The following is a 27,855-nucleotide window of genomic DNA, read 5'->3' on the forward strand; positions in this document are numbered from 1 at the left end:
TCCATTAGTAAATTTATTGAAAAAGAAAGATACAACCAATGAGATGGATGTTTCACGGTCCAGAAATATGTAACATATATGTAACATAAAGTAAATAATTTTGTATAACCTTTTTATATTCATACCTTTGAAAATGTGCACAAGAGTCACTACTGTACTAACCACATTAAATACATAGGAATAATGTGTAGGTTTCCATCAACATGAAATGGTGTAACAAAATTGAAACAGGCTAAACTACAGATAAACACTGAAGTTAAATGTAAAAAGAAAAAAATAATTTGCTTAATTTTACAATGCAAAATCAACAAAAGGAAAATAAAATATTGCCAGCAGAATTTGCTTGCATCTCACTCCATTAACATTCAACCCCAATGCAGTCAATCCAAAATTGTGTAAAATGTATTTAAAACTTAATATTCAAGGTGTCAGCCTTAAACATGCTTAAAAATCCTGCAGATAAAAATAAATAAAAATTCACCTGCTTTCATTTTGTAGGTACAGTATAGTACATAACTGTACAGCTTAGTCAACTCCCACCTCAACCCTTTTGCAATCTTGACACCCTTACAGTTGGGCAATTTGATGTCACACCATCTTTCATATACGCACATACTGTTTCCAGAAGAAAAGTATTTAATAGAAAAGGACCATTGTGTTAAAGAGGAATTCATGCCAGAACTGACGGAAAATCTGCTACTCCTTTGTGGTCAAAACAGATTGCAACTGCCTTCACTGGACAGTGTCAACTTTACTTCACCCCTCTAAACAGAACAGTGAGATGATTGGTTAGTATTCTCATTGCCTTCAAATTTTGTACTCATGATCATTATCAAAAGGTCTTTCCATAACCTGATTCTGCATACAATAAACTTGACTAAATGTAACAGAATATAACAGATTTAAAATTAGATTTGAATATAAAGTGAATTCAAAAGTATTTGTTTTCATAATTGATATCTAGCACTGACAATTATTTTCCTGTAGAAATGCTCAAGGGAAGTCCAGTAAAACATACATGATTGTGACCTAAGTCCTCTGTCCCCTTTGCAATCAAACTATAGCATGAGGTAAATACATCAAATGTCTCAAATTGTGCATGAACATTTCTAATTTCTATGGTATCATGTGAGAGGGTAAGGGCACTCCTATGCTACAAATGCCTTTCGCACAGTGGAAATATTTTTCATGGATAGATATACATTGCTGCTTAGTACAAACTTAATTCAGACCAAGGGCCAGGAAACACCATTACCCAGAACTGAGCACAAAGCCGGTATGAGAATGACAATAGGAAACAACAAAACAAGAGCCAGGCTCATAGTAGTGTTTTTTTCTTCTCATAAAAGTTGTTCATAGTGCGTCGGACACACGTCAATCAAACAGACTGGCTTCCTGTCCAATATGTCCTGCACTGAGGGTGAGTTTTAGCAGAAGTTCAGAGTTTGTGCTGGTAAGGAGGTGATGTTAGAGCTGGTTGAGACATGAAGCAGGTGGGTTTCTGTGGGGTTGATTTTAGGTCTCAGTGATGGGCTCCACAGGCCTGAAGGTGATGATTCAACTGGGGATGGAGACGTATCTCCACTGGTCTGGAAGTCCTTTTTGTGGGGGTGGGAGAGGGGGCTCAGAAAGGGGTGGTGGAGGAGCTGGTGTCAGGGAGGGCGCTGGACTGCTGGTCCAGGGGCGAGCTGTCTGCCTGGCGCAGGGCGATGGTCGCTGCAGAGTGCTTGCACTTGGGAGAGCCGCACTCACAGCTAAAGTGCTTTCCCTTGATGTCCCAGAAATTGTCACCGTAGTCAAACCTGAGAGATGAGGGGTTGGAGAGAAATCTTAAATCAAGCAACCTAATCTCGATTTTTGGGGGAACACAATTATTAAAGGCCAAAAAAAACACAGAATTACAAACTTAAATATGCTTACAGGGTAATAACTTGACCGTGTGCCAAGTAAAACATATTAAAGTGCCTTCAGAAAGTATTCACAAGGTGGGATGAAAATGGATTTAAAAGTCATTTTCTGTCAACAATATACACAAAATACTCGAATGACAAAATGGAAAACTTCAAAAAACAAATCCTATCACACCCATTAAACCCTAACTGTTTTAAAGTCACTATTGGCCTCATGGTGAAATTTCTGAGGTTACCTTCCTCTCCGGGCAACTGAGTTAGGAAAGACACCTGTATCTTTGGAGTGATTGGGTGTATTGCTACACAATCCAAAGTGTAATGAATAACTTTACCATGCTCACAGGGATATTCACAGTACCCTTCTTTGCGAGGCATTGGATAACCTCCCTGGTCTTTGTGGTTTAATCTGTGTTTGAAATTCACTGATCAACTGAGGGACTTTACAGATAATTGTATATGTGGGGTACAGAGATGAGATTGTTGAATTACTATCATTTTAAAAACCTCTTTGGGATAGACGTGCTGCTAGCGCCCCACCTCGACAACATCTGGTGAAATTGCAGAGCGCGAAATTCAAAATTCAAAATTCGTAATATTAAACATTCATGAAAATACAAGTGTCTTACATTGTTTAAAAGCTTAATTTCTTGTTAATCCAGCCGCTTTGTCAGATTTCAAAAAGGCTTTACGGCGAAAGCACATCATGCGATTATCTGAGGAAAGTGCCACGCACACAAAAGCATTACATACATTTTCCAACCAAGCATCACGAAAGTCAGAAATAGCGATAAAATAAATCACTTACCTTTGAAGATCTTCCTCTGGTTGCAATCACAAGGGTCCCAGCTACATAACAAATGATCCTTTTGTTCGATAAAGTCCTTTATATCCCAAAAAAGTACGTTTAGTTGGCGCGCTTGACTCAGTAATCCACCGGTTTCCCTCGTTTAAAATGCATACAAATGAATCCCGAAAGTTACCAATAAACTTTGTCCAAACAAGTCAAACAACGTTTCTAACCAATCCTCAGGTACCCTAATATGTAAATAAACAATAAAAGACGGAGAATAGTACGTTCATTACCGGAGATAAATAACGAAGTGCACAGTGACACGCACCACAACACTACAGCCAAAATGGGAGCCACTTAGAAAAACTACAAATTCTAGCTCATTTTTAAAAAAAAGCCTGAAACTCTTTCTAAAGACTGTTGACATCTACTGGAAGCCTCAGGAACTGCAACCTGGGAGGTATTCCATTCATATTCCCATAGACAGCCATTATAATGAGTGGTGACCTCAAAAAAAATTCCCGAATGGATTCTCCTTCCTTTCGCCTGCTATATCAGTTATGTTATACTCAGACATTATTTTAACAGTTTTGGAAACTTTAGAGTGTTTTCTATCCAATACTACCAATTATATGTATATCCTAGCTTCTGTGCCTGAGTAACAAGCAGTTTACATTGGGCACCTCTGTTCAGTAGTAAAAATGTGCTTACTTAGGCTTGTTATAACAAAGGGGTTGAATACTTATTGACTCAAGAGATTTCAGCCTTTCATTTATGAATTTGTACAAATTTCAAAAAACAAATACACTGACATTATGGGGTATTGTGTGTAAGCCAGTGACACAAAATCTATTTAATACATTTTAAATTCAGGCTGTAACAACAAAACGTGGAAAAAGTGAAAGGATGGGAATACTCCTTCCTTTTTCCACTTTGTTACGTTACTCAAATTGATTAAATACAACATTTCTCAATCTACACACAATATCCCATAATGAAAGCCAAAACATTTTTTTATTTTTTTTATTTTTTTACATGTGCACATTTATAAAAAATTTAAAAAACGGAAATACCATATTTACATAAGTATTCAGACCCTTTGCTATGAGACTCGAAATTGAGCTCAGGTGTATCCTGTTTCTATTGATCATCCTTGAGATATTTCTACAACTTGATTGGAGTCCACCTGTGGAAAATCCAATTGATTGGACATTGATTGGACATGAAAGGGCCCACACTTGTCTATATAAGGTCCCACAGTTGACAGTGCATGTCAGAACAAAAACCAAGCCACAAGGTTGAAGGAATTGTCCATAGAGCTTCGAGATAAGATTGTGTCGAGGCACAGATCTGGGGAAGGGTACCAAAACATTTCTGCAGCATTGAAAGTCCCCAAGAACACAGTGGCCTCCTCCATTCTTAAATGGAAGAAGTTTTGAACCCAGCCAAACTGAGCAATTAGGGGAGAAGGGCCGTGGTCAGGGAGGTGACCAAGAGCCCGATGGTCACTGCCAAAGCTCCTCTGTGGAGATGGGAGAACCTTCCAGAAGGACAACCATCTCTGCAGCAATCCACCAATCAAACCTTTATGGTAGAGTGGCCAGACGGAAGCCACTCCTCAGTAAAAGGCTCCCGAGTGGCATCTCAGTGCTAGAGGCGTCACTACAGACCCTGGTTCGATTCCATGCTGTATCACAACGGCCGTGATCGGGAGTCCCATAGGGCGGCACACAATTGGCCCAGCGTCATCAGGGTTAGGGTTTGGCCGGGGTAGGCTGTCATTGTAAATAATAATTTGTTCTTAATTGACTTGCCTAGTTAAATAAAAGGTTACAAAAAAAACAATAGGCACATGTCAGCCCGGTTGGAGTTTGCCAAAAGGCACCTAAAGGACTCAGACCATGAGAAACAAATTCTCTGGTCTGATGAAACCAAGATTGAACTCTTTGGCCTGAATACCAAGCGTCAGGTCTGGAGGAAACCTGTGACCATCCCTATAGTGAAGCATGGGTGCGGCAGCATCATACTGTGGGGATGTTTTTCAGTGACAGGGAGACTAGTCAGGATCGAGGGAAAAATTAACAGAGCAAAGTACAGAGAAATCCTTGATGAAAACCTGCTCCAGAGCGCTCCGAACCTCAGACTTGGGCGAAGGTTCACCTTCCAACAGGACAACGAACCTAAGCACAGTCAAGACAATGTAGGAGGGGCTTCGGGACAAGTCTCTGAATATCCCTGAATAGCCCAGCCAGAGGCCGGACTTGAACCCGGCCGAACATCTCTGGAGAGACGTGAAAATAGCTGTGCAGCGACACTCCCCATCCAACCTGACAGAGCTTGAGGGGATCTGCAGAGAAGAATGGGAGAAACTCCCCAAATACAGGTGTGCCAAGCTTGTAGCGTCACACCCAAGAAGACTCAAGGCTGTAATCGCTCCCAAAGTACTGAGTAAAGTGTCTGAATACTTATGTAAATGTAATGTTTTTTTATTTGGAATATATTTGCAAAATTTTCTAAAAACCTGTTTTTGCTTTGTCATTATTGGGTATGGTGTGTAGATTGATGAGGGGGAAAAAAACGATTTAATCAATTTTAGAATAAGGCTGTAACGTAACAAAATATGGAAAAAGTCAAGGGGTCTGAATACTTTCCGAATGCATTGTATATGACCCTTACCCTAGCTCTTCCCCAGCCTTGATGGTCTCGCAGGCGAAGAAGGCGATATGGGGGAAGCGCAGGTCCTGGTGTGCCGTGAACACCCGGCAGGAGAATAGGTTCGGCTCGCACATGTGGTTGATGAACCGGCTGATGTTGCCATAGAAACGGGCATCTATGCAGTATATGTCACCCACCTGCGACCAAAGAACACACATAAATGGATGATAATGAATAAAGCAGGATCTGCAGTGGTAGAGATATCAAACAGAATAACAAAGTAAGACAATTATCAGAAGAATTGAGTGTTTTAGAAACCCCACAAGGATAGGCCTCAAGAGACAGGAATAAAAATGCATTTTTGATCACTGGGTAACAGATTGAAACCTTCAATTACAGTAGCCCAAGTTGAGATAACTAGTTACATTTAGGATTTGTCCTAAGGCGCCTGCAAAGCTTTGGGATTTAGGTTTCATAAGGTGATGAGAATAGTAGCACTGATCCCTACCTTGCTATCCAGGTTGAACAGGTAGGAGTCGTTTTCCCTGACATCTGCCTCTGCATCAGAGATGATCTCCCCCACGTACCTGTGGACAAGAAGTGGGGTCCGGACCCAGCAACACCACAAATATCAATGCAGCACAACACACAGATGACATCGCATGGGAAATCATTAAGAACTTGCAGCAAAATAAAGCTGAACTATGCATTGTGAAAGGGGTACGTCTGGGACTCACTCGCACACAAAGGTCCCCTGAGGAATTTCCTGCAGTGTCCGGACCCCCCAGCCCATCTGACTGGTCCGGAACAGCTGGAGCCGGACCCTGAGAAAAACTAACTTTTTCAGCATTGATGTTCTTACAATACACTCATCTCCCAAACATTATCCTCACATGGATTTGGGAAGTAAAATCCATGAAAACTTTCCCATGAAGGACTGCTGATTGACTGTCATTGAAATACATTTTTCTGATTTAGATGTTCTTATCAATAGGGTTGACAAGTGTTGGCTTGGTTTCATAAATATGGTAGCATGTATAGACAGGAAATTTGGCCGTCAGTGTGGCCATGTGAGGCGGTCTTGGTACGGTACCTCAGTCCGTTCTGCACCACACGGTTCTTACAGGTTCTCCAGCAGGAGCAGGCGTGGTTACACTCGAAGATAAGGGGCGGTTCCTCACGATAGAACTCGGGGAGCAGACGACCATTCTGAGAACGGTCACGGAACAGACATGACGATCATGCAAGATCATCACTTTGTCAACAATAGTGAAGTACTCGGCCTTACCTTGTCATACCAACAGCGTAGGCTGAGCTGGCCACACATGCAGCTGCTTGAGGAGCAGTTGTCTTTACACACACAGTACTGTGGACAGCAGGGATGAAAAGAGATGGTCATTTAATCTTTCATGACATGCTGTCCCAGGGGTGGGCAATAAAAATTGTCTTGAGGGCCACATTGGGATTTCAAAATTCAGCAGTCGGCCGCAAATATTTCTTCAGACAGATTTGTTTGTCAAAAGCAATTTGCGGGCCAGAAAAAAAAAGACTGTCATTTAAAAGTATAGGTTCCTTACAATTTTGACTCTCTTAATCTAGTTTTAGACAGTCATTTTTTTTTTTGCCATTTACTTTGTTTACCCAAACCTCCCACGGGACATATTGAATGGGTATGTTGCCCACCCCTGTGCTAGCCTGTAAGCATGATCAACTATGATGGTCTATCCAGCAACATTACCCACCTGTAAGTGTGTGATGTTCTTGTCTATGTTCATTGGGGAGGTGACACAGTTGTCTGGCACGTATTTATAGTTGTCCGGACAGGGCTCACTATCCACCGAGTTGACACAGGGGACTGGAACTCTCTCATACCCCCGGGCTATGTCTCTGTAGTGTGGAGGGAGATGGAGGCTCAGGTCCCAGTTGACTCAGTGTTAGACTATCAATGCATTATTATCAAATCATCAAAACAAAGAGGTAGCCACAAGTGAAAGAGAGATAAAAAGGAGAAGGGTACCATGCATTACCGACGATAGAAAAATAATGTCTAAGAGCGTAATGCAGGAGATTATTGAGAGAGAACAAGGGATTCTACCTGTTGAGGACCTTCTCCCCCTGGGTGCTGCTCCTGGCCTCCCTAATCTTCCTGTTTGTTTGAAGGGTGAGCCACACCCTGGAGCTGCGGCTGCAGCAGTCCGGCGGGGTCTCCCCCTCACGGTTCTTCAAGTTGACATCCACCCCACGAGACAGCAAGAGTCTGAGGGACCACAGACTTCAACACATCACTTAAGTGTACTAGATGGAATAGTCCTGATGTGGCTACAGCCTTTGTTATAATAATGGAGGCTACAGCCACAGCAGTGCTGTAGATGGAGATTCTATTACTTATTGCTGACTCACCAGAGCCATTTCCCCTCAACCTTTACTCACGTGACACATTCAAGCCTGTTCTCCCGCGCGGCGATGTGCAGAGGGGAGTCTCCATGGATGTTGACAGCGTGGAGATCACACTTGGCCTCTAGGAGGAGCTCAGCAATCTCCACACTGCCAGAGAATGCAGCCCAGTGGAGACAGATGTTCTCCTCCTTCAAAACGACAACAAACAGCAGCAAATTCACAACAGTCAGACAAAACAAAGCCATAGACATAACAGTCAGACATAAGTTAGACAACAGTCAGACACAAAGCCATTGAAACAATTTGGCTAGGGGGAGATCATGAGGACCTTCAGTTGCACATGGTTACTGACCTTGTCCCTGATGTTGATGTCAGCCCCTTTATTGAGAAGCAGCTTCACCTGGTTTAGGTGCTTATACTCCGTTGCCCAGATCATGGCCGTCCAACCGCCATCGTCCTAGAGTTGCAACATCATAGCTTTAAGAATGGGCCCCTACAGTACAGGACTGTTTTAAATGTCCTGGATATAACGGTGAGCAAGTTCACTAACCTTCTCCAAGAGATTGTATTATAAGGGTGAGGTTGTATTTCTATTCAAGAGCTCAGAGACCAAACTTAAGTGGCAAGGTTACCACCACAAGGACAAAGAATGCCATGACCTCTCAATACCTGCAGCAAGGTCCATCACTTCAAATACCACACCGGGGTTCTAAACTGTGCAGTCCCACAGGCATATGGCGTCAGATGGCCTTTGATGGTGGCATACAAAGGACAAAAGATATCTCCTTTTGAAATGCTAAAGCATCCCTGCCACACATCATTGATATGAGATACATTTTTAGAGGCAAAGAGAAACAACCGTTTTAGAGAGATGGCCAGAATAGAGGTCAAAGGCAACTTACTCGGCAGTGTATAGCTTTACACAAACAAATAGGTTATCACACAGCAGGGGAGATGCAATCCTAGCTAATGCATGCTGGGAAAGAACTGATAATTCCGTAGCGGCTGCAATGTAAGAGAAAACCATTAGGGACCCATGTCGAGTGGATGGGGGCAGAACACCCACCGGGAGGAGAATCAGACCTCTACAGAAAGGCCACTAGTGAGAGGATGACACACAGGCCAGAGGAAAATAGAACTGGATCAACATGAAAGCATTCTTGGTTCTGGTTGACTTCAGTAGTACAACCAACATGTGCCATCCTAAGCCATAACCTTCTTGAGGGACTAAACTTGATTGTGCAGAATTACAGTTACGCTCAAATAACTTGGATTTCACTGGTTTATGACTGAAAAGGACAGAACTCACCTGACAGTTGATGTCTATGAGTCCAGTGGAGAGGAGATGCTCCACGATGTTGTAATGGCCAATCTTAGCAGCTAGGTGGAGACACGTGAACCCCTCCACATCCTGGAGAACAAAGGGCAGTCAACACACATTGGTCCTGTCATAAGATTTGCACTGTAATACAATGCAACAACTAACCAACAGCGCTTGCATGCTATCAAAATACCCTTACCTAGGCCTAAAGCAAGAGTGGCACTTCAATACAGCAGCATTAAATCCACTACGCCCATGGAGCTATACATCAATAAAACATCTTTGGAGGATGATGTGGAAGTGATATAGTGGTGGAAAGGGGGGGGTTGGTTGACCCACCTTGTGGCTGGCGATGGCTCCTGCACTCAGTAGGTAGCGGACTGTCTCCAGGTGGTTGTTCTCACAGGCCTCCATCAGGGGTGTGCGCTGGTCCTCATCACAGATGTCCAGGTTAGCACCAGACTGGTAGGTAGGGAGGGACATCAAAACTGGATCAATCTACTCATCAATACTATGGACATGTCTTTATACAATGTCAAAATATGAAAATATTGCCTGATCAAAATTAACATGAGTCCATTAAAAGATGTCAATCCATGTTCAACATGATAAGCTGGTGAGTCACAAGACAGATACCAGTGAACACATTCTGAAAAGCTCTATTCTGCATGTCCAAGTAATGCATTGTCTACCCCATCACTCATCCACTGCCAGGGGAAACCATAGCCAACCATCACCTGAACCAGCAGGTGACAGATCTCCTGGTGGCCTGCCTCAGCTGCTACATGGAGGGGGGTGCGTCTGCTCTGGCTCTCCATCTTAAAGTTAGGGTCCATCCCATCCACTAGTGGACAGAGATGCAGAAAGATACTTTTTTTAATCACAAAATCCCAACCACAGAACCAGTTATAAAGAGTGAATGGCCGGATAATGACTTTTGTTAATTGATTAATAAAAACATGCTGGCCCATTGAGGTTTTACTGAAGGCATCTCCCTCACCCAGCATGAGAAGGACCTTCTGTAGCTCGCCCTGTTTGGCAGAGATGAACAGCTGCTTGGGGTGAAACCGCAGCTTCTTGGGTCTGATGCACAACACAAACAGGACACATGGAGGAAGTCAGTCAAAAGGAACACACACACCCTCACAATAACAGGAAAATCTTGATAGAAAACTATAATTGAACGTGCATAAACATGAGCAAAGCACACAAGAACGTCAAAGGAATGTACTGTACAATGCACTTTTCACAATACTAACAACAATCTGAAACAATTTAGCCTAACGAGTGCATAGTAGAGCAGCATTCTTCTCTCAAGCCTGAGTCTTGGTAGTGTCTTACTTCTCTGTGTCCAATGCCAGCAGGATGCTCTCCAAGGTCTCTTTAGGGGTGGTGCCCACTCCTATGCCCATCCCAATCCCCACCGCAGGAGGCAATACTCCGGTTCTGGAGCCCCCAGGGAAGGAGGTGTCCAGTGTGTGCCCAGGGGGGATGGAGAGAGAGCTGTCTGCTCGGCCACTTATATCACCTCCCACAGAGAAACAGGATAGACTGAAACGCACACAGAATGCCTGACTACTACAACAGAAGAGTGATACGGTTCAAAGTACCAGTGACCTCTTCCCAGACTGAAAGGGAGATATAATAGGAAACCAACCCCCCCTTTCCACCACTATATCACTTCCACATCATCCTCCAAAGATGTTTTATTGATGTATAGCTCCATGGGCGTAGTGGATTTAATGCTGCTGTATTGAAGTGCCACTCTTGTTTTAGGCCTAGGTAAGGGTATTTTGATAGCATGCAAGCTTTCTTGGGCCACAACAACCCAGAACAGCTTCAATGGACCTTGGCATATATTCTACAAGTGTCTGGAACTCTATTGGAGGGATGCGACACCATTCTTCCACAAGAAATTCCATAATTTGGTGTTTTGTTAAAGGTGGTGGAAACCGCTGTCTCAGGTATTGCTCCAGAACCTCCCTTAATTGTTCATTTGGGTTGAGATCTGGTGACAGACGGCCATGGCATACGGGTTACATCGTTTTCATGCTCATCAAACCATTCACGATCACTCATGCCATGTGGATGGGGGCATTGTCATCCTATGGGGGCATAGCCATGGTAGCCAAAATAATGGCCTGCCCAGCATTTTTATACATGACTAAGCATGATGGCATGTTAATTGCTTAATTAACTCGGGAACCACACTTGTGTGAAAGCACCTGCTTTCAATACACTGTATCCCTCATTCACTCAAGTGGTTCCTTTATTTTGACAGTTACCTGTATGTATTTACAAAAATGCTATAGGCTGCAATGGATGCGCCCCCCCCCCCCCCCAACTCATTACTCCCAACAGTCCTGTGAACCTACCCCCCAGTGGTGGTGTCTGCCCTGCCCTCTGTAGCCCCGGGGGTGGCAGGGCCGTGTGCAGCATGTGTGGCGGGCATGGTGGAGGTGGTGTCGGCCTTGGCAATGGTGACCTCCTTGGCTTTGCTGGCCTCCTCTCCACAGTGTGGACAGAAGGTTTGGCCCTTCAGCACCGAGGCACAGGCCCGGTGGAAACGGTGGGAGATGTTGACATCCAGTTGGCACTCCATGAAGGTCCCCTACAACCCAAACACAGCTATGTCAGTTTGACTACAGCTGGAAAAAATTAAGCCGATCAATAGTTCAGTGGTTTCCATAGGGCCAGGGGTTTTTCCAAAGCACAGAACATGACCAGGAAAAAATATTGGTGCCCTAACAAGAACCATCACTATAACTAGGACCCAGAGCTTTTACTGGCTTACTACAAGACACTTTCTACTAACTCAGAATTAGATGGCGTTTTCCCATTCCCACCCCAGGGAGGTTCCAGTACTTACAGCCCTGCAGAAGAAGCCACAGCCGGGGCAGCACTGGTGCTTGACCATGCCGGCCCAGTGGTCCTCACACAACACCAGCAGCTGCACCGAGTTCGAAGGACGCATCATCTCATGCTTTAGAACCGCACTCTGACATCTGCTTAGCTGTGGGGAGAAGGAAAGAGATTTGAGTGAGAAACAAAGGCTGCATCCCAATTTTCCAGCATTTTCCCAGTGTAGAAAATAATGGAGAATCAGGAGGCAGCCAAAGATATAGGGAGAGAATGTGATAAGTGAACATAAGGAATGGAATAAGTATAAAAATAGGATGAGGCCAAGCGTCAGGCTCACCTGTCGGTCAACGCTCTCTGTGGCCATGCATTTCCTGTCGGCCAGTGTGAGGATCTCCCGGCTCTTGGGTGTCTCCATGCGACAGCTGCAGAGGGGTAGCTCATGCACCATGTCTTCCTCCACACCCCCAGAAACTCCTGCACAGAGGACCATCAACTCAGCTCAGCTCATCCAACAGATGCCAATGTGACCCTTCCTAAACACAGGTTTACTGCTCTTTCCAAGAGTTTAGAGATTAATTTGTAAAGACACAAATATACTGTAAAGAGCTAAAGTCAGCAAAAAAAGAAACGTCCCTTTTTCAGGACCCTGTCTTTCAAAGATCATTCGTAAAAACACAAATCATTTCACAGATCTTCATTGTAAAGGGTTTAAACACTGTTTCCCATGCTTGTTCAATGAACCATAAACAATTAATGAACATGCACCTGTGGAACGGTCGTTAAGACACTAACAGCTTACAGACGGTAGGCAATTAAGGTCACAGTTCTGAAAACTTAGGACACTAGAGGCCTTTCTACTGACTCTGAAAAACACCACAAGAAAGATGCCCAGGGACCCTGCTCATCTGCATGAACATGCCTTAGGCATGCTGCAAGGAGGCATGAGGCCTGCAGATGTGGCCAGGGCAATAAATTGCAATGTCCGTACTGTGAGACGCCTAAGACAGCGCTACAGGGAGACAGGACGAACGGCTGATCGTCCTTGCAGTGGCAGACCACGTGTAACACCACCTGCACATCCGAACAGCACAGGTACAGGATGGCAACAACAATTGCCCAAGTTCCACCAGGAAGGCACAATCCCTCCATCAGTGCTCAGACTGTCCGCAATAGGCTGAGAGAGCCTGGACTGAGGGCTTGTAGGCCTGTTGTAAGGCTGGTCCTCACCAGACATCACTGGCAACAACGTCGCCTATGGGCACAAACCCACCGTCCCCTGGACCAGACAGGACTGGCAAAAAGTGCTCTTCACTGACGAGTCAAGGTTGTGTCTCACCAGGGGTGATGGTCGGATTGGCGTTTATCGTCGAAGGAATGAGCGTTACACAGAGGCCTGTACTCTGGAGCGGGATCGATTTGGAGGTGGAGGGTCCGTCATGGTCTGGGGCGGTGTGTCACAGCATCATCGGACTGAGCTTGTTGTCTTTGCAGGCAATCTCAAGGCTGTGCGTGACAGGGAAGACATCCTCCTCCCTCATGTGGTACCCTTCCTGCAGGCTCCTCCTGACATGACCCTCCAGCATGACAATGCCACCAGCCATACTGCTCGTTCTGTGCGTGACTTCCTTCAAGACAGGAATGTCCGTGTTCTGCCATGGCCAGCGAAGAGCCCGGATCTCATTCCCATTGAGCATGTCTGGGACCTGTTGGATCGGATGGTGAGGGCTAGGGCCATTCCCCACAGAAATGTCCGGGAACTTGCAGGTGCCTTGGTGGAAGAGTGGGGTAACATCTCACAGCAAGAACTGGCAAATCTGGTGCAGTCCATGAGGAGGAGATGCACTGCAGTACTTAATGCAGCTGGTGGCCACACCAGATAGTGACTGTTACTTTTGATTTTGACCCCCCCTTTGTTCAGGGACACATTATTCAATTTCTGTTAGTCACGTGTAGAACTTGTTCAGTTTATGTCTCAGTTGTTGAATCTTTTAATGTTCATACAAATATTTACACATGTTAAGATTGCTGAAAATAAACGCAGTTGACAGTGAGAGGACGTTTATTTTTTTGCTGAGTTTACAATAGTGGTACAGTTCTAGACTACTATCTGGTCAAATATTTTGTATTTCTATGACAGACATCACCAGCAGGGGGGGCTTAGTGCTGCTCTGATGAGTCATCTGGCCCAGTGAGGGAGGACAGAGGCCTTGTCCCTTAACATAAATAGAAAGTATCTTACCAACAGGCAGTTCAGTTCCAAACTACACCACTACCTACTTCTCTTACTCCCCCATCACCAACTCCTATAAGGCCTCACTCACCTGTGTGCTGTGGGGAGAGCAGCATTTCCTTGGCTTTAAGGTTGAGTGAGTGGAGGGGAACCTCTGTGTAGTCCTTACTGAGGCCTGCCTGGCCCTGGGGCCCTGTGCCTGAAAGGGGAGGGAGAGTTAGCTAGCACAGGGAGCAGAAAGTCAGGGGTATAAGATATCTCCATGTCTTTATTATAGTCCTCATAAGGCAGAAAGATGGGTTTCTGTACAAGGGAGTCCCTCAGTCTTGGGCTTCCTTTTCCTTTTCCTGGATGGCCGGAGCCAGAAGTAGTCTCCCTTTGATTTATTTTTCAACCTCTTCTTCACGCTGGATTCCGAGCTCTGTGTGAAAGCAGATCAATTGAGATATGTAAAGTTCTATTCTCTCCCATGACCATCAATATACTCCTCACTCTGATGGTGAAACAGATGTTGGTGGAACACACAGAAAATGACTGTGCATTGATAATGTTTGGGTTCAGAAAAACACTCCTTCATGCCATTGGATGATGGTCTAATCAGCGGACTCAAAGGTGGTTAAATTGTTGTCAATGATTGTGTGATCTTACCAAGTCTGACTCATTCCCCTCTTCTTCCCCTTCCTCCTCAGCTGATTCCTCAGAGTCCAGCTCCTCTCCCAGCTCCCCCTGAACAGACAAGTATCACAACACACAATGTCAAAGAGGTTTGGCCATTTGGAAAGGGGGGTTGGGGATTTAATGGTCTACATCATTTATGATTCTATACCTGTGATACCTATGAATGTAATAGGAGCATCATTTTATCAAAGTTATCAGCTGGGGTCCAGGTAAAGCAAACTAAGGTAATGAAGTCAATAGGTTCCAACCTGAAGGGCAGGGCCTGATGTTTGACTCTTCTCCAGGGCTGTGGGGACACCCTCCTCTCCACCCTGCTCCACCTCTTCCTCCCACTCCTCTCCATCCTCCCACCCTTCCTCCTCTGACTCGTTCTCCACCCTTTCCCCGTTCACGTGTGATACCTCTTTAGACTACGAGGAGGAGCAGAGTAATATTACAACATGACACTTATAGCTAAATCTCCTAATTACAATATATTTATTCTAAAACAGTTAAGATAGTCTACGGAAGTGAGACCTGTGCACTTTGAGTTGATTGAAGTTGACTAAACATCTGCAGCACCGTCCCCTGCCTCAGCACTTTCGTTTTCTTCCTGGGGACCAGACTGTATGTTCCCATCTTCCGTTTCTTCTTCCTCGATGCTGGAAGAGAGCGTTCAATTGAGCTCAAGGAGCCATGAACCTCTTACAGAAGCTCTCATTCATACTCCTCTGGCTTTTGCAGCCTTGAAACAAGTAAATAGCCTTCAGTAAGCAAAGTCCTGCCATTATATAACTGCATTTCCATTGTTGTGTGTGGACTGTGATGATTATTTGGCTTATACCCCTGTCCCTCCCCTTTCCAGGGCCCAGTGCGGTCTGTCTGACCTGTCTGGGACTTGGCCGTTGCTGCAGCCGGCACGTCGCTTTGGCTCGGAGGTAACTGGTTCTGGGAGGGGGACGTCTGCTGGGACTTCTCCTCCTCCGGTCCATTCTGACTCTCCTCGTCTGCACCGTTTGGTTCTGTTAATTTCCTGTTTAGAAGCTATGGGGGATAAAAAAAACAGCAGTGAATCAAGTGGTGGCTATGCTTGATATTTTTGTTGCGCTTCACTCACCAGTTGCAGAACCAATAAAACATGCAATCACTGTACAATGTGGACTATGTCTCATTCAAAGACGAAAACAATTAATGGACTACCTCTTTACTAGGCAAAAGTTAGTTACCTTTAGTGTCTGGTTGGATGCTGGCATGGACATGGTTTTGCGTGCTCGGTGTATGGCGATGAACTGTGGGGAGGGGGCGGGGGAGACGCTAGCGGACGTGCCGTTTTTAGTCTCTGCGTCTGAAGTCCCCTGTCCCGACGGGGACCCGGCACGCTGGATGTCAGTCCTTATTGCGCCCAGACTGTGGCCGCACCCGGCTGCCAAAGACGGGAAAGTTTTGGCGGCGTGTCCAATCATGGTGGTGCCTGAGGGCAACCAGCTAGTCCTGTGTGGGGCAGCCGTCGAGCCCGTCGAAGACCCCCCCTCCTGCTGCTGCTTGCTGAGGATGTATCCGTTACTACCGGTGGTGGAGCCGTGAGGCAGGTCCGTCTCCCTCATCCCATTCTCTGTAGCCGCCTGTGACCCATTGGCCTGGGAGACCAGGGGGGTGGGGTTCTTGTGTCTGTTCCCCAACTCTGCACTCTCATAGGTCCCATTTAGCTCCGCCTCTGCTCTGGGACTGGACCGCAGTCTGGCAGCTACGTCCTCGTCTCTCGATGCATCTATAATAGTAGATATCAGTCACTCACAGTATGGCCTTATGTTAGTTCAAGAGAGAACATACAGGTAACTGCCAAAATAATGAAAACACTTAAGTGAATGAGGGATACAATGTGTATTGAAAGCAGGTGCTTAGGTGTGGTTCCTGACTTCATTCAGTAATTCAAATCACATCATGCTTAGGGTCATGTATAACATTGCTGGACATTCCATTATTTTGGCTACCATGGGTATGCCCCCATAGGTTGACAATGCCCCCACCCACAGGGCATGAGTGATCACTGATTGGTTAAATGAGGATGAAAACCATATGCCATGGCCGTCTCAGTCACCAGATCAACCCAACACATGGGAGATTCCAGAGCAGCGCCTGAGTGTTTTCCACCACCATCAACAAAAAAATGAAGTATGGAATTTCTCGAGGAAGAATGGTGTTGCATCCCTCCAATAGAGTTCCAGACACTTGTAGAATCTATGCCCAGGTGCATTGAAGCTGTTCTGACTTGTGGTGGCCCTATTAAGACACTTTATGTAGGTGCTTCCTTTATTTTGGCAGAGTACTCCTTGCCATGTTTAGCTGTGATGACTTTAAAGATGAACTCACCTCCGTCCTCCACTCGGTCCCCAGGTGACTCCATCCCATCCTCCATGGACTCCCCTTTAACCACTCTGCCTTTGGCCAGACCTGTGGGCTGACAGCACACATATACACTTAACTCCATACACAGCGTCAAGAACACAACTATGGTCAGAGAACGTCCTATACAGCAGCATGCTGGAAAATAAGCAGCCCTGCTATACACTAACAGAGCCCAACTCTGTTTCCATATACAAAAGTTACAGACAAAGATAATGCACTCATTAACCTGACCTAAGTAGCCAGTCGTTTACAATTTCACCAGATTTTTTAACTTAGCCTACACATTTCAAAGAACGCGGTAGGTTGAAGTATTATTGGAAGCGTATGATCCCCATGGCTGAAATAGCATACAGCAGTAGGAACTGAATCAAAAAGTGTCTCCACTTCCAGAGAGCTGCATTCTGAAAAGCTTTACCTACAATGTCTCAAACCTTCAGAAGAGGAATCTCATGCTCAAACAACTGTTATCAGAGACCTAAGACACCCAAAGACAATGTGATTGGGAAGGTTAGCACCAGGACCACATCAACTATGATGGTAAAGACCTATTCAGGGAAAATAAACAATCCATCGTCTGTTCTTGTTTGCCTTGCCTCATTCTGTCTCGTTTCACTGATGTACCTGGTCTCTCTTTCAATACAAGGTAATGCAATCTTCCAGCAGCACCAGAAAACAGCAATGGAAGGAAATTCACCATCTTCCCCTCCCCAGTGACAACCCAGGCCGGCCCCCAGACGGCATTGGCCGTGGAGCATTTATGGTGATAGGGCCTCTGCAGAAGTCAGGGCATTCTTGCGCTTCATGGAGCAGCACAGAACTGTTGTGAAGGAAGTGAGTTTGTGTTTATACAGGACCTCCCGCCCTCACCTACCGTCAACTAATCATGTCGATGCGGAGCTATAAGGAGCCCTCCGCATTGTTACAGAATTTGAGGAGGCGCACAGTGATGCGCTAGAGAGCTCATTTGTCTCTGCATGCTTCCGGAGGCTCTGCAATTGCGTCACACCATCCATATGGCGCCTCCGACCACATTTTCAGATCAACCATAAATTGGCTTTAAAACCACCACAAAATGTCTACTCTTAAAGCACCCTTCTCTCAGTCTCCAGCAGGGGAGCCACTACACAGAGTCTTCTTATATTAGCTGAAGTTTGTGCTTTGGTTTTGGAGGATATAGCCTAGCCTAGCATTAGCCTTCTTCACCAGCTGTCCACGGCCACAGAACGGCCCCCACCTTTTGGCACCCAGCGATCATCAGAAGCTGACGAGGACTGGATCTATTGGATCAGTTACAGAGGCCTCTCGCTTCAATGTGTCCTTCAGGATTAGCCTGACCAATGCCTGTCAGAATAAAAAAAAGACACAGCCTAGCTGCTAGATTTGAGGGAAGAGGATTTTGCCATGAGACCCTGCTCTCGTGACCTGGATGCATCTCTAGAATCTACAGGGAGCGTCACCTGACAGAACATGGTGGTAAGGCTGATAATTCACCTTAGAAAAAACAAGCAATATAATCTTTAAAAGTAACCCAACCAATAGGCTAATTTCTTAAGTCTGAGCAAAGGGATATGTGAATTGCGTATGACCACTGACACTGCAGTGGACAAAGACACAGGTGTCCTTTGCCAGGCTTTTGACAACGTAGTGATCTGTCTGTATAGCAACACTTGTAACTCAGTGGTTCTACAGACAAATCTATTAGTATTCTGAGCATTCTCTGACTTGTATCCTCTGGGTTATGAGAGAAATGCAATGAAGAAATGAAGAGATGCTCTTTGACTTAGATGTTTTATGAAAAATCACAACCATATAAAGGCTAAGTCTTCCAACATTAAACAGATGTACATTTAGCTTTTTCAAAAGTTACAGGGTAAATGTGGCTTACTCGTCTGAGAGACTAGCTGAGGCACCCAAAGAAGAAGGATCTCCAAGTTATTCAAGGAGTTCCAAGGTGTGTGGTTCGACACACATCTATATGGGAGGAGGAAAACCCTTCATGGTATCAAGAAACCTTCTCTAACCGTGTTTCTCCATGTCCTTAGTCCTCCCCCTAGTGGGTAAAAAGGGAACTTTCCCATTGGAGAGAGAAGAGAGGGGGAGGGGAGAGCCGTATGCAGAGCTCCGCCATTTCGTAACCAGATTGTTTACTGACACAACGTGGCCAACGCTGCATTTTTCCACTAGGTGGGGGACATGGAGCCAGGATTTGCGTGGGTGGGGGGATGGGAGCTCAAAGGCAGATCCACCTATTGGTACTAATAAATAATTAGCGCACATGAGAAAAGACAGATCAGAATCTTTACAAATGTAGGCTACATAATAAAATCGTGTACAAAAATATATAACTAAACCCAAACAAATTCTGAGATACTGAAAAAAAAAAAAAAGACAGGCTTTTAAAATGTTAATATCAGAGTCAGACACTGTCATTTAAAAATGACTGTGCATCTATCTGCCAAGTATTTCTTGCCAAAAATCTATCTAATTGCAGTGAGGTCAGTGCAGCCTATAGGCCTAGCTATCTTGGGTTGTTTCCGATGCCAGACTCCTGAATTAGGCTCGTCTAGCTAATGAAAGGTGGTTAATGATTAGAAAACATCTACTAATACAGTCCAGCATAGTAAACAACAATTACACCTTCTCCTATTGCAGGTGTTAGACTGCCCATGAGAGCAACACCTGAAAGGAAAGTTGGTAGCATGAACAAACAGTGAGGAGTTTGGATTTACACCAAACTGAAAAATCAACTATTGTTACAAAGCCATTTTGAGTGTAAAATGCAGGCACCATCACACTGGATAGTGAACATGGTACGGGACAGCACTGAGGCTAGGCTATTATAAAGACCTGGGTCCCGAGGCTGACTATTGCACAGAATTATCCTGAAGTCATTCCTCTTTCTTCTGTTTCTATCCAATGTCTTTGACCATATGGGACATTTTCCCTGCAGTACCTCATTGGCCCTTTCCTGAGGAAGAGGGTAAGGCTGCAGAGGGAAAAAGAGAGGATTGAAAAGAGGATGGGTCTCAGTCCTAGAGTGCCTGCCTGGCAGGAAGGAGAACCATTTGAGATTACCAGGAAGTCCAATCTCTGCCCTGCACGCAGTCATCTCCAGCCTACTGTAGCCTGCTCCTTTCCCTTGTGTCAATGATCAAAGCACAGCTAATGAGTCCCTTTCGCACAATACGCAATCAGTCCATGGAGATTTCTCAAACAGCAGGATCGGCGAAACACCTCGGTGAGACAAAAAATACATTTTTCTAACCTCTGACCCAGGTGAACACAGTGCATTACTAACCATTTCACCATAGGGTAGTAGAGGTTTGCTTCCATATGCAATGTTGCAATCAAAGATCACATAAGGCTGAAAAGTCCTTGATTACTGATCAAGCGCTCTGTTCAAGCCCTCTGTCATGGACTCTGAAGACTGGCTGCACCTCCCAGGGGCCAAAGAACTGCCTCCTCTAAGCAAAGACCAGACCAAGCAACCGATGACAGATTAGCAGCCTAAATGTCAATGGCTGAGACGACAAAGCCACAAAAAAATACATGGAAATACAGAGCAAGTTCAATGTGTCTCGACAGAGGACGATTCAAAAGCAACCAAGGGGAAAGTGTAGGCTAACGTCTCCTTCCCTGTGGTAAATATGCACTTGCAGCAAGCATCATACCTGCTTTCTCCTGATGGGCTCCATTGAGGAGAGTGGTTGAGAGGGACAGAGAGAGCGAGCAAGAGAGAGCGGGAGTCTCGAACGGATTATTCCTCTTTTCCTTGTCCTCCCCACTTGCACACATTAATCTTGTTGGTCATGTGACCCAGCAGCTCCCTCTGTTGGTCTCTCTCTTCAGAGGGCTTCCGCAGAGCATGCTCAGTCAGTTCAAATTTCAGTGGCTCTTTTTTTCCCGTCTCTCTCGCTCGCTACCTGTTTGCTAATGAATGCGCGCAGCCATTTCAAGAACAGCAACAAAAAAATGAGGAAAGGTAGCTAGGCAAGGGGGGCCAAAGAGGAGAGCTGCATGTGAGTCAGAACCCTAAAGACCCAACATATGCTCTCCTTCACAAGGACGAAGAGCCCCAAATGTAACCAACATGGGAGCGACTTTCAACCATCTTACTTCTGTCGAGGCATTGGTCTCCACAGAGCCTCAGGGCAGGAAAAGGAGAAGCTAACACACAATGATATCAGGCCTAACCAACTCAACAACTACTGTAATGCACCTGTGAAATAGCCTAATGATGCCCACTTCACTGTATAGGCTAGGAGAGGACAGAAAAGGCCTCTAGCTCTCACTGTTCTCTGACATGAATCAGACAAATCTCATGTTAATTCTATTGAACAAAATAATTGAGCAATGACCAGGGGCAATAACAGAAAGGATAGCTCGAAGATGAGGACAATCTCTGAAACATGACCATAACCCCCCAAAAATTACGTCAAAAGCATGGGCACTGCCGATGATCTGTTGCTACCTTCTGGCGCAATAATTTTTCCGTTTGTGTATAATTCATAACACCAAAGCTTATTCTAGGATCTACTCCAATCCCATTGATTCACACTGCAGGGTAACTGGTCCACCTCTCGAGAGGTGAAATGCATTATCCGTGCATAGTCAGGAGCTCTCCCTCTTCCTACTCTTGCTTCCTCTCCATCTCTAAAGGGTGGGAGGCATCAACACTTCCTCTCTGACTACGGAATTCATTTCTTATCCTCAGGCTGAAAACCACAGGGCAACACCACACAATACCTCCCAGAAGAACTGGGGAAACTAGCACATATATCACAATAACACAGGGTCTTCCTCTGATTTGATATGCACACTTGTTTTCCCCATCCTCTTTTTCACCTCTCCACAGTAACATTTTTTCATTTGTTGTGGTAAATGAAAACACCAGAATGAATTGTTTCCCGCCAAGCTGATGTGAAAAGTATTTCAAGGGAGGATAATATAGAAACATCCCTTTTCTCAGAGATAGTTTGATAAGGACACTCAAGATCTGGCACACGGGCCTAGTCTTTCAGAATGTCTAATCGCTATTCTGGGATTCCCTGTTATGAGTGGAGTGGCTTGAATTTTTCCAAAAACTTTCCTAATAACAAAACTTTCTCCAGAACATGAAGATAATTAGCCTACATAGGCTGGGAACTCAACGGTGCTCAACACTTCTGCCCTCTGTGTTCATGTTGCTCTATTTTCATGGAGGTTTCAGGCTGTCAACATGGCACCACAAAGCAGAGAGAGTCAGTCTACTGCGCATGCTCAGTAGAAGGCATCTCAGCCATTTTGAAGCTATGAACTAGCCAAGTGGCAAGCGGTGGAATAGGATCTGATAAACTCTGGCAGTCCCTTCTCTCAAAATAGTCCATCTTTACACATCGCTGAACAAAAAAAATCTGTTTCCGTTTTCAGTTGACAGGAATCAACTTGTTTTCTTCTGCCTCGATAGAGCCGACGCAGGAAGAGAGCAAGAAGGGGAGAGAGAGAGAGAAAGAGTGCATGAATGAGAGCAAGAGCATGATGGAGAGAAAGAGGTAGGAGCTCTAGCCAGGATAGGATCTGTCAGTCTACTAGCAGCAGTGTATGCTACCACACACCCACAGAAAGCAGGGGGCCTACTGCCAATGATACATTTAGTCCTTATCTCTTCTGGCTAAAGCCACTACAATGAGTAGAACCTATGCACATGCATGGCAATTGAGGCTACCAGACATCACAAGTACACTAAAATAAACTATGCTAAAAGCCTTGAAGAAAAGGACTCGACAATTACTCATCTACATTTGGACAGTTTCTACTGTACTCGTCTGCCATCACACAAGTTATCATATTTTAACACCACATCTGCAATAAAACATAGCACCATTAGTTGCAGAGGTGGGAGGATTCTCAGGATTACATGCAATGTTTTTAGGAGAGCATACAATTCAGCTAGATTTGGAAACATCAATGCTGTTCATTGGGAACAAAGTCCTTTCCCAGATCAGCCCCCATTAATTAAATCAATGAGTCAGAGTGGAACACAGGACTTCTGCTAACCTGTCCCTGCTGAGCTGAGCTCCTGGGGTGGATGTGGATTTCAGGCCCCTCTACATGGAGCGTTCAGATGATAGTCCCTCAGTCTTTACCACAGGAATGTGGCTTAGCAATAGCCACATACTAGGCTATAGGCAGCTGATCAAGTCTTGCTGGTGATCTGGTTCCCGTGATTGATACTAGAGCATTTTTGGTCTACAGGTAAAAGACATGGCCCAGTCTGTGGAACGTTGACACAATTACATCGATTAGCCTAATTAGCCAATTAAATATTCCATTCGTCCATCATGACTTTTCGCTTAAAAACAAAGAGACAAATGAAGGATATTCAATTCCCAAACTGGTTGCAGAGAATACTTAAAAAGGACAGAAGTCAGGCAGTGATAGACAACACGATCCATGTGAGCAAGCTCCATTTGAAGATACTTGAAAATGGAGATTGTTATAATGCTGTCCTTTTTTCTTTAAGTTGAGCCCCCAGGCAACCATTGAAGTACCTGGATAAAGCAGTGAGTGTCCATTAATGGGGTAGGGAGAGGGCGAGAGTTGAGCTCCACACTCCAACATCTAGCTTCCCACACATGCAGCGTCCCAGCTCAGGTCACATGACCAACTCTCAGTAGAAAGCTCTGCCATGGCCCTTACTGGGCATGCTCAGATGGAGCCCTGCTGTTCTTCATGGAGAAGGAAGAAGAGGGAAAAAAACATTGCAGCCATTTCGTGAAATTATATCAAGAGACAATGGGTAAACTGTCAAGGGGTCTAACATTTCAGAATGTTCATGTCTAGTCATGAAATCATACATTTTTACGCAATCAACCGGTGACACGCAATCCAAAATATTATTTTCTGTTAATAATCACATCAACAATATTATCCAGAGGATTTAGGATTAGGATGGCCGGAAAAGTTTTTGGGGTTGAATATCAGGGTAACATCTGACCAAGTCTTTCATACTAGATCTAGCATACATTTGCACGGAGCCTCTGAAATAGCCTAAATCTTGTTCACTTACCTAAAAGAAAGATCTTCTTGGAGGTGTACCATACTGTAAGAGTAGGATATTACCTTCATTGAAACAAGGACTTTAACAATGCACATGTCTAAAAATACAAATTATACTGCCCTACGTAGCCTAATGCAATAATCACTTTCCAGTCACAAACTTGGACCCCTCCAGGGGCCAAGAAGTTCACAATTCTTTATTTGGATAAACTATACTGAGGTAGGCCTAAAACGAAGAGTCCAGATGGGTCATTGTCGGCTGTTTTGTACAGATTAACACTAACAAGATATATCGCCCAACAACCTGAATGGTGTTGATAACTGCCTTATGATCAGTTGACAGCATCTAGAATTACATTGATTAAATTGCTTGCATTGCAACACAAATTATCTGTAGAACACAGCTATACTCACTTTACATTAAATCATTGTACTGCTGCTGGGTTTATTTAATTAAAAAGTAGCCTGAACCAAAAATAGGCTTCCCCATTAAATAAGTGTTTCACCGAAAAGAGGCATTGCATATTTTCCGTTCAAGAGTAGGATCTGTGTAGATGATAAGCTGCATGCTCTATCATGACCCAAAAAACAGGAATATGAGGCTTTTTCCATCACACACAGTCTTCAATCCAAGCAAGATCGATAAGATACATCCCAAAGATCACCCTCTCCTTTTGCCACTTCAGATATCAGTGGAAGGCACTTCAGCCAACTCACACCTGAATTAGCTAAACCCACACATATCCTACCTGCACATCACAGGCTACAATAGGTTTAGGCTACATACAGTTTGTGGCCTGATTGCTAAAACAATGAGTTATCAGTTACCTGACAAATCTATAAGATAGAAGGAAATAGTGTGATAACCACAACATGGGTGAATGAATATTGAGAAATAAAGACCAATGATGTCCCCATTCGACCAAAACAGAAGACTCCCAGTATAAGGTTGCAGTAATATAGAATGTTTACACCCCACCAGCCCACCCCACAGTGCACCATACCTTTGTCTGTCAACAACAGAGAGGCCGTGCCTTCAAGGAGCTGAGCTGACGCCATAAGAGTGGGTCGTTCCTGTGAAGCTCAATGAGGCCTAGTTGTCTGCTCTGTTCAGTACCCAGTCTATACAGCAGGAGCAGCAGAGCTCAACTCGGTGCTGAGCATGCTCACTGATGCCCAACATCTGTCAGTCAGAGAGAAAGGGAAGGCTGCAGGGAAGAACTAGCTTTCCTGGCTAACAATGAGCAAGAGGTGAAACCCTCCAGCGGTATCCCTGTTTACCCACACCACCACCAGTCTGACTTTCTTGTATAATCAATACACTTCTCTTTAGCAAATGTTTTACTTCTGTAAATAAATAATTTGTTGAATAATCATTTTAAGATTAATCTCTCGACTAATGTTTTCTAATGCTCTCATCCAAAATGCCGGCAAATGGCCGAAACAACTAGCATAGAGCCAAGTTAGGTCAGGCTCTCTCTCTTTGACAGTCTTTGCCCAATAGAGAGCTTTGTCAAACAACAAAGAAGCCTCCGGGGCCCTTCTTTTAGGGAGCCACCACCAGGGCCTTTAATGAGAATTTAAGCCTACACACTTACAATAGTAACCTTCAAAGCAAGGTAGGATAAGGCAACATGTCAGTAAACCATCAAATGTCTTCTTGATTCACAGAGAAACCAGTCTAAACAACATTGACAACATCCACTCCTCTGTGTTCCCTGCCAAAGCGGTCTCCATGGGCATGGCGTGTAGGATATTGTATACATATATATATACGTATATATATACTGGAACGTGTAGGATATTGTATACATGAAAAAAAACGTATTGCCTATGTGGCTCTGGACCTATAATTAATGGATTTTTGGGTGCAGAAGACAACTGAGGATTTAGAAGATTAATCCCTTTCAACAAGCCAGATGCACGTTGTCCCTCACAAAACTGACATTCAAGTTCTCAAACAGATGAAGATGGTGCAGAGGGCTGCCCCAGTCAATGGAAGGAAGCTGTCAGGTGCTGAGGGACTGTACCCGAGTGACACGTCATTCGAGCTCCCTCTGTCGGATAACAGCGGATTATGACAAAATTGCAAATGTACATGAGAGTTTGAGTAGATGTTACCCAAGTCTGTTGACATATTGATCATATTACTTTTGTACGGCCCATATGAGCTAAGCATTCGACATTGTTGGTTAATAAGTCAACACAGGGTGGTGGAAAGTGCGTGCAAGCTAGCTATCTACAATAATCACGTCTGGCTAAGTTACACTGTAGCTATCTAACAAATCCCCATGCTTCCCTGTGCATACAAGCTTTGCTATTCTGAAACGTTAGCGATTCTTTTTAAAAAGTCACCAGATTACTATCTTGTGTTATATTGATCTCAAAATGTTTCGTTACTAACCCCCACAGTTAGCTAGCGAGTAGGAGTTCCACGCTAGATGGCTAGCTATATTCTACATGCTCAATATAGAACTTTTGATGTCTCGTACAGCTAACACCAGCAACACTACTGGAAGTTTGATTTGAGAGGAAACTTGGCTTTATTCGATGCTATTAGGTACAGAATAAACTGTCCAGAATAATGTCGCTTGCTACCTACCAAACAGACGTGAAAAACAATTCCGTAGCTAAGTTATATAAATGATAGTTAACTACATCCTTGGCCGAAAGCCTTGCTTGGACCCAATATACTAATGACTTGTACACATCCTACATAACTACTACAGTACTGTACACATTTTATACTCATGCTGTCTATACACAACATAATATACATAGCTATACATTTATTTTCCGAACCCTGACATGGCTCGTTCTGATATTTCTTAGTTCCTTTATAATTGTTAGGTTGGGTATTACTGCACTGTTGGAGGTAAGAACATAAGCATTTCGCTGCACCTGCGATAACAGCTCCAAAATGGGTACGTGACCAATCAAAATTGATATATAGTTATCCCCAGCCATGGCTACTCATGTTCGCTAACATTAAATCTAACGTTAGCTAGCTTGCTAAGCGAATCAGCTGCCTAGCAGGTCCCAGCATGTGGGCCAGTGGAGACAGACTGATCTTGCAATAGCATATGCAAAAAATTAAGTTGTAATACATTGCAAGAGTTAAACTAATTACAATAACGTAATGTACGTGTTTTGCACAGGCAAGCCAGACGTGAAGAGACGGATAGTAATAAAGCCCTGACAATTGTATGACTGATACCACAACGACAGCGCTGAATACATCAACTTGCACAATTCAGATTCAAGGGCCGCGCATCCTCCCAACGACACAAGCGCATTCAATCGCCATACCAACACAAAAGCTCAGGATAGAGCCGGGCGGGCAGTTTGAAATTGACTGCAAGCATAGGTCTCACTACAGTTACCCAAGTTTCGCTTTCTTTCCCTAAAACGATTACATTTGTTGCTACGGGCAAGCCCACATATTCATACAAAACCCCCCCACATCTGATGGAAATCAATCTTGATGTAAATGTGTCTCTCGCTTACCTCGGCTTGCACGGAAGCCATGGCTCTTTTTGCCTAAACAGTCTCCGCCCACTTTACTCTTTACGTCATCACATTCGTTTCC

At 44.5% G+C, this 27,855-nt stretch overlaps 1 protein-coding gene across 3 annotated transcripts; it reads right to left on the bottom strand.

Moving 5' to 3' along the window:
• On the bottom strand, window positions 1-27,855 carry LOC120025850 (histone-lysine N-methyltransferase EHMT1-like). 3 transcript variants are annotated; one of them, XM_038970549.1, is made up of 27 exons: window positions 27,774-27,855; window positions 17,193-17,280; window positions 16,049-16,590; window positions 15,710-15,866; window positions 15,360-15,484; window positions 15,092-15,253; window positions 14,814-14,891; window positions 14,475-14,586; window positions 14,257-14,364; window positions 12,273-12,409; window positions 11,943-12,086; window positions 11,449-11,684; window positions 10,415-10,624; window positions 10,074-10,156; window positions 9,811-9,917; window positions 9,413-9,535; window positions 9,062-9,163; window positions 8,105-8,209; window positions 7,786-7,940; window positions 7,451-7,612; window positions 7,098-7,242; window positions 6,644-6,721; window positions 6,449-6,564; window positions 6,093-6,179; window positions 5,864-5,942; window positions 5,377-5,552; window positions 1-1,802 (listed from the first exon to the last, which is right to left on the bottom strand). In XM_038970549.1, the coding sequence occupies exons 1-27, from the start codon at window positions 27,792-27,794 to the stop codon at window positions 1,625-1,627; spliced, it is 3,816 nt and encodes a 1,271-aa protein (XP_038826477.1). In that variant the 5' UTR covers window positions 27,795-27,855; the 3' UTR covers window positions 1-1,624. The 3 variants fall into 3 exon arrangements, with proteins under 3 accessions (XP_038826477.1, XP_038826478.1, XP_038826476.1); XM_038970550.1 differs by lacking the exon at window positions 27,774-27,855 and adding an exon at window positions 25,271-25,348; XM_038970548.1 differs by lacking the exon at window positions 27,774-27,855 and adding an exon at window positions 20,900-21,022.

The sequence above is a fragment of the Salvelinus namaycush genome, chromosome 31, assembly GCF_016432855.1.
Source record: "Salvelinus namaycush isolate Seneca chromosome 31, SaNama_1.0, whole genome shotgun sequence".
Taxonomy (NCBI): domain Eukaryota; kingdom Metazoa; phylum Chordata; class Actinopteri; order Salmoniformes; family Salmonidae; genus Salvelinus; species Salvelinus namaycush.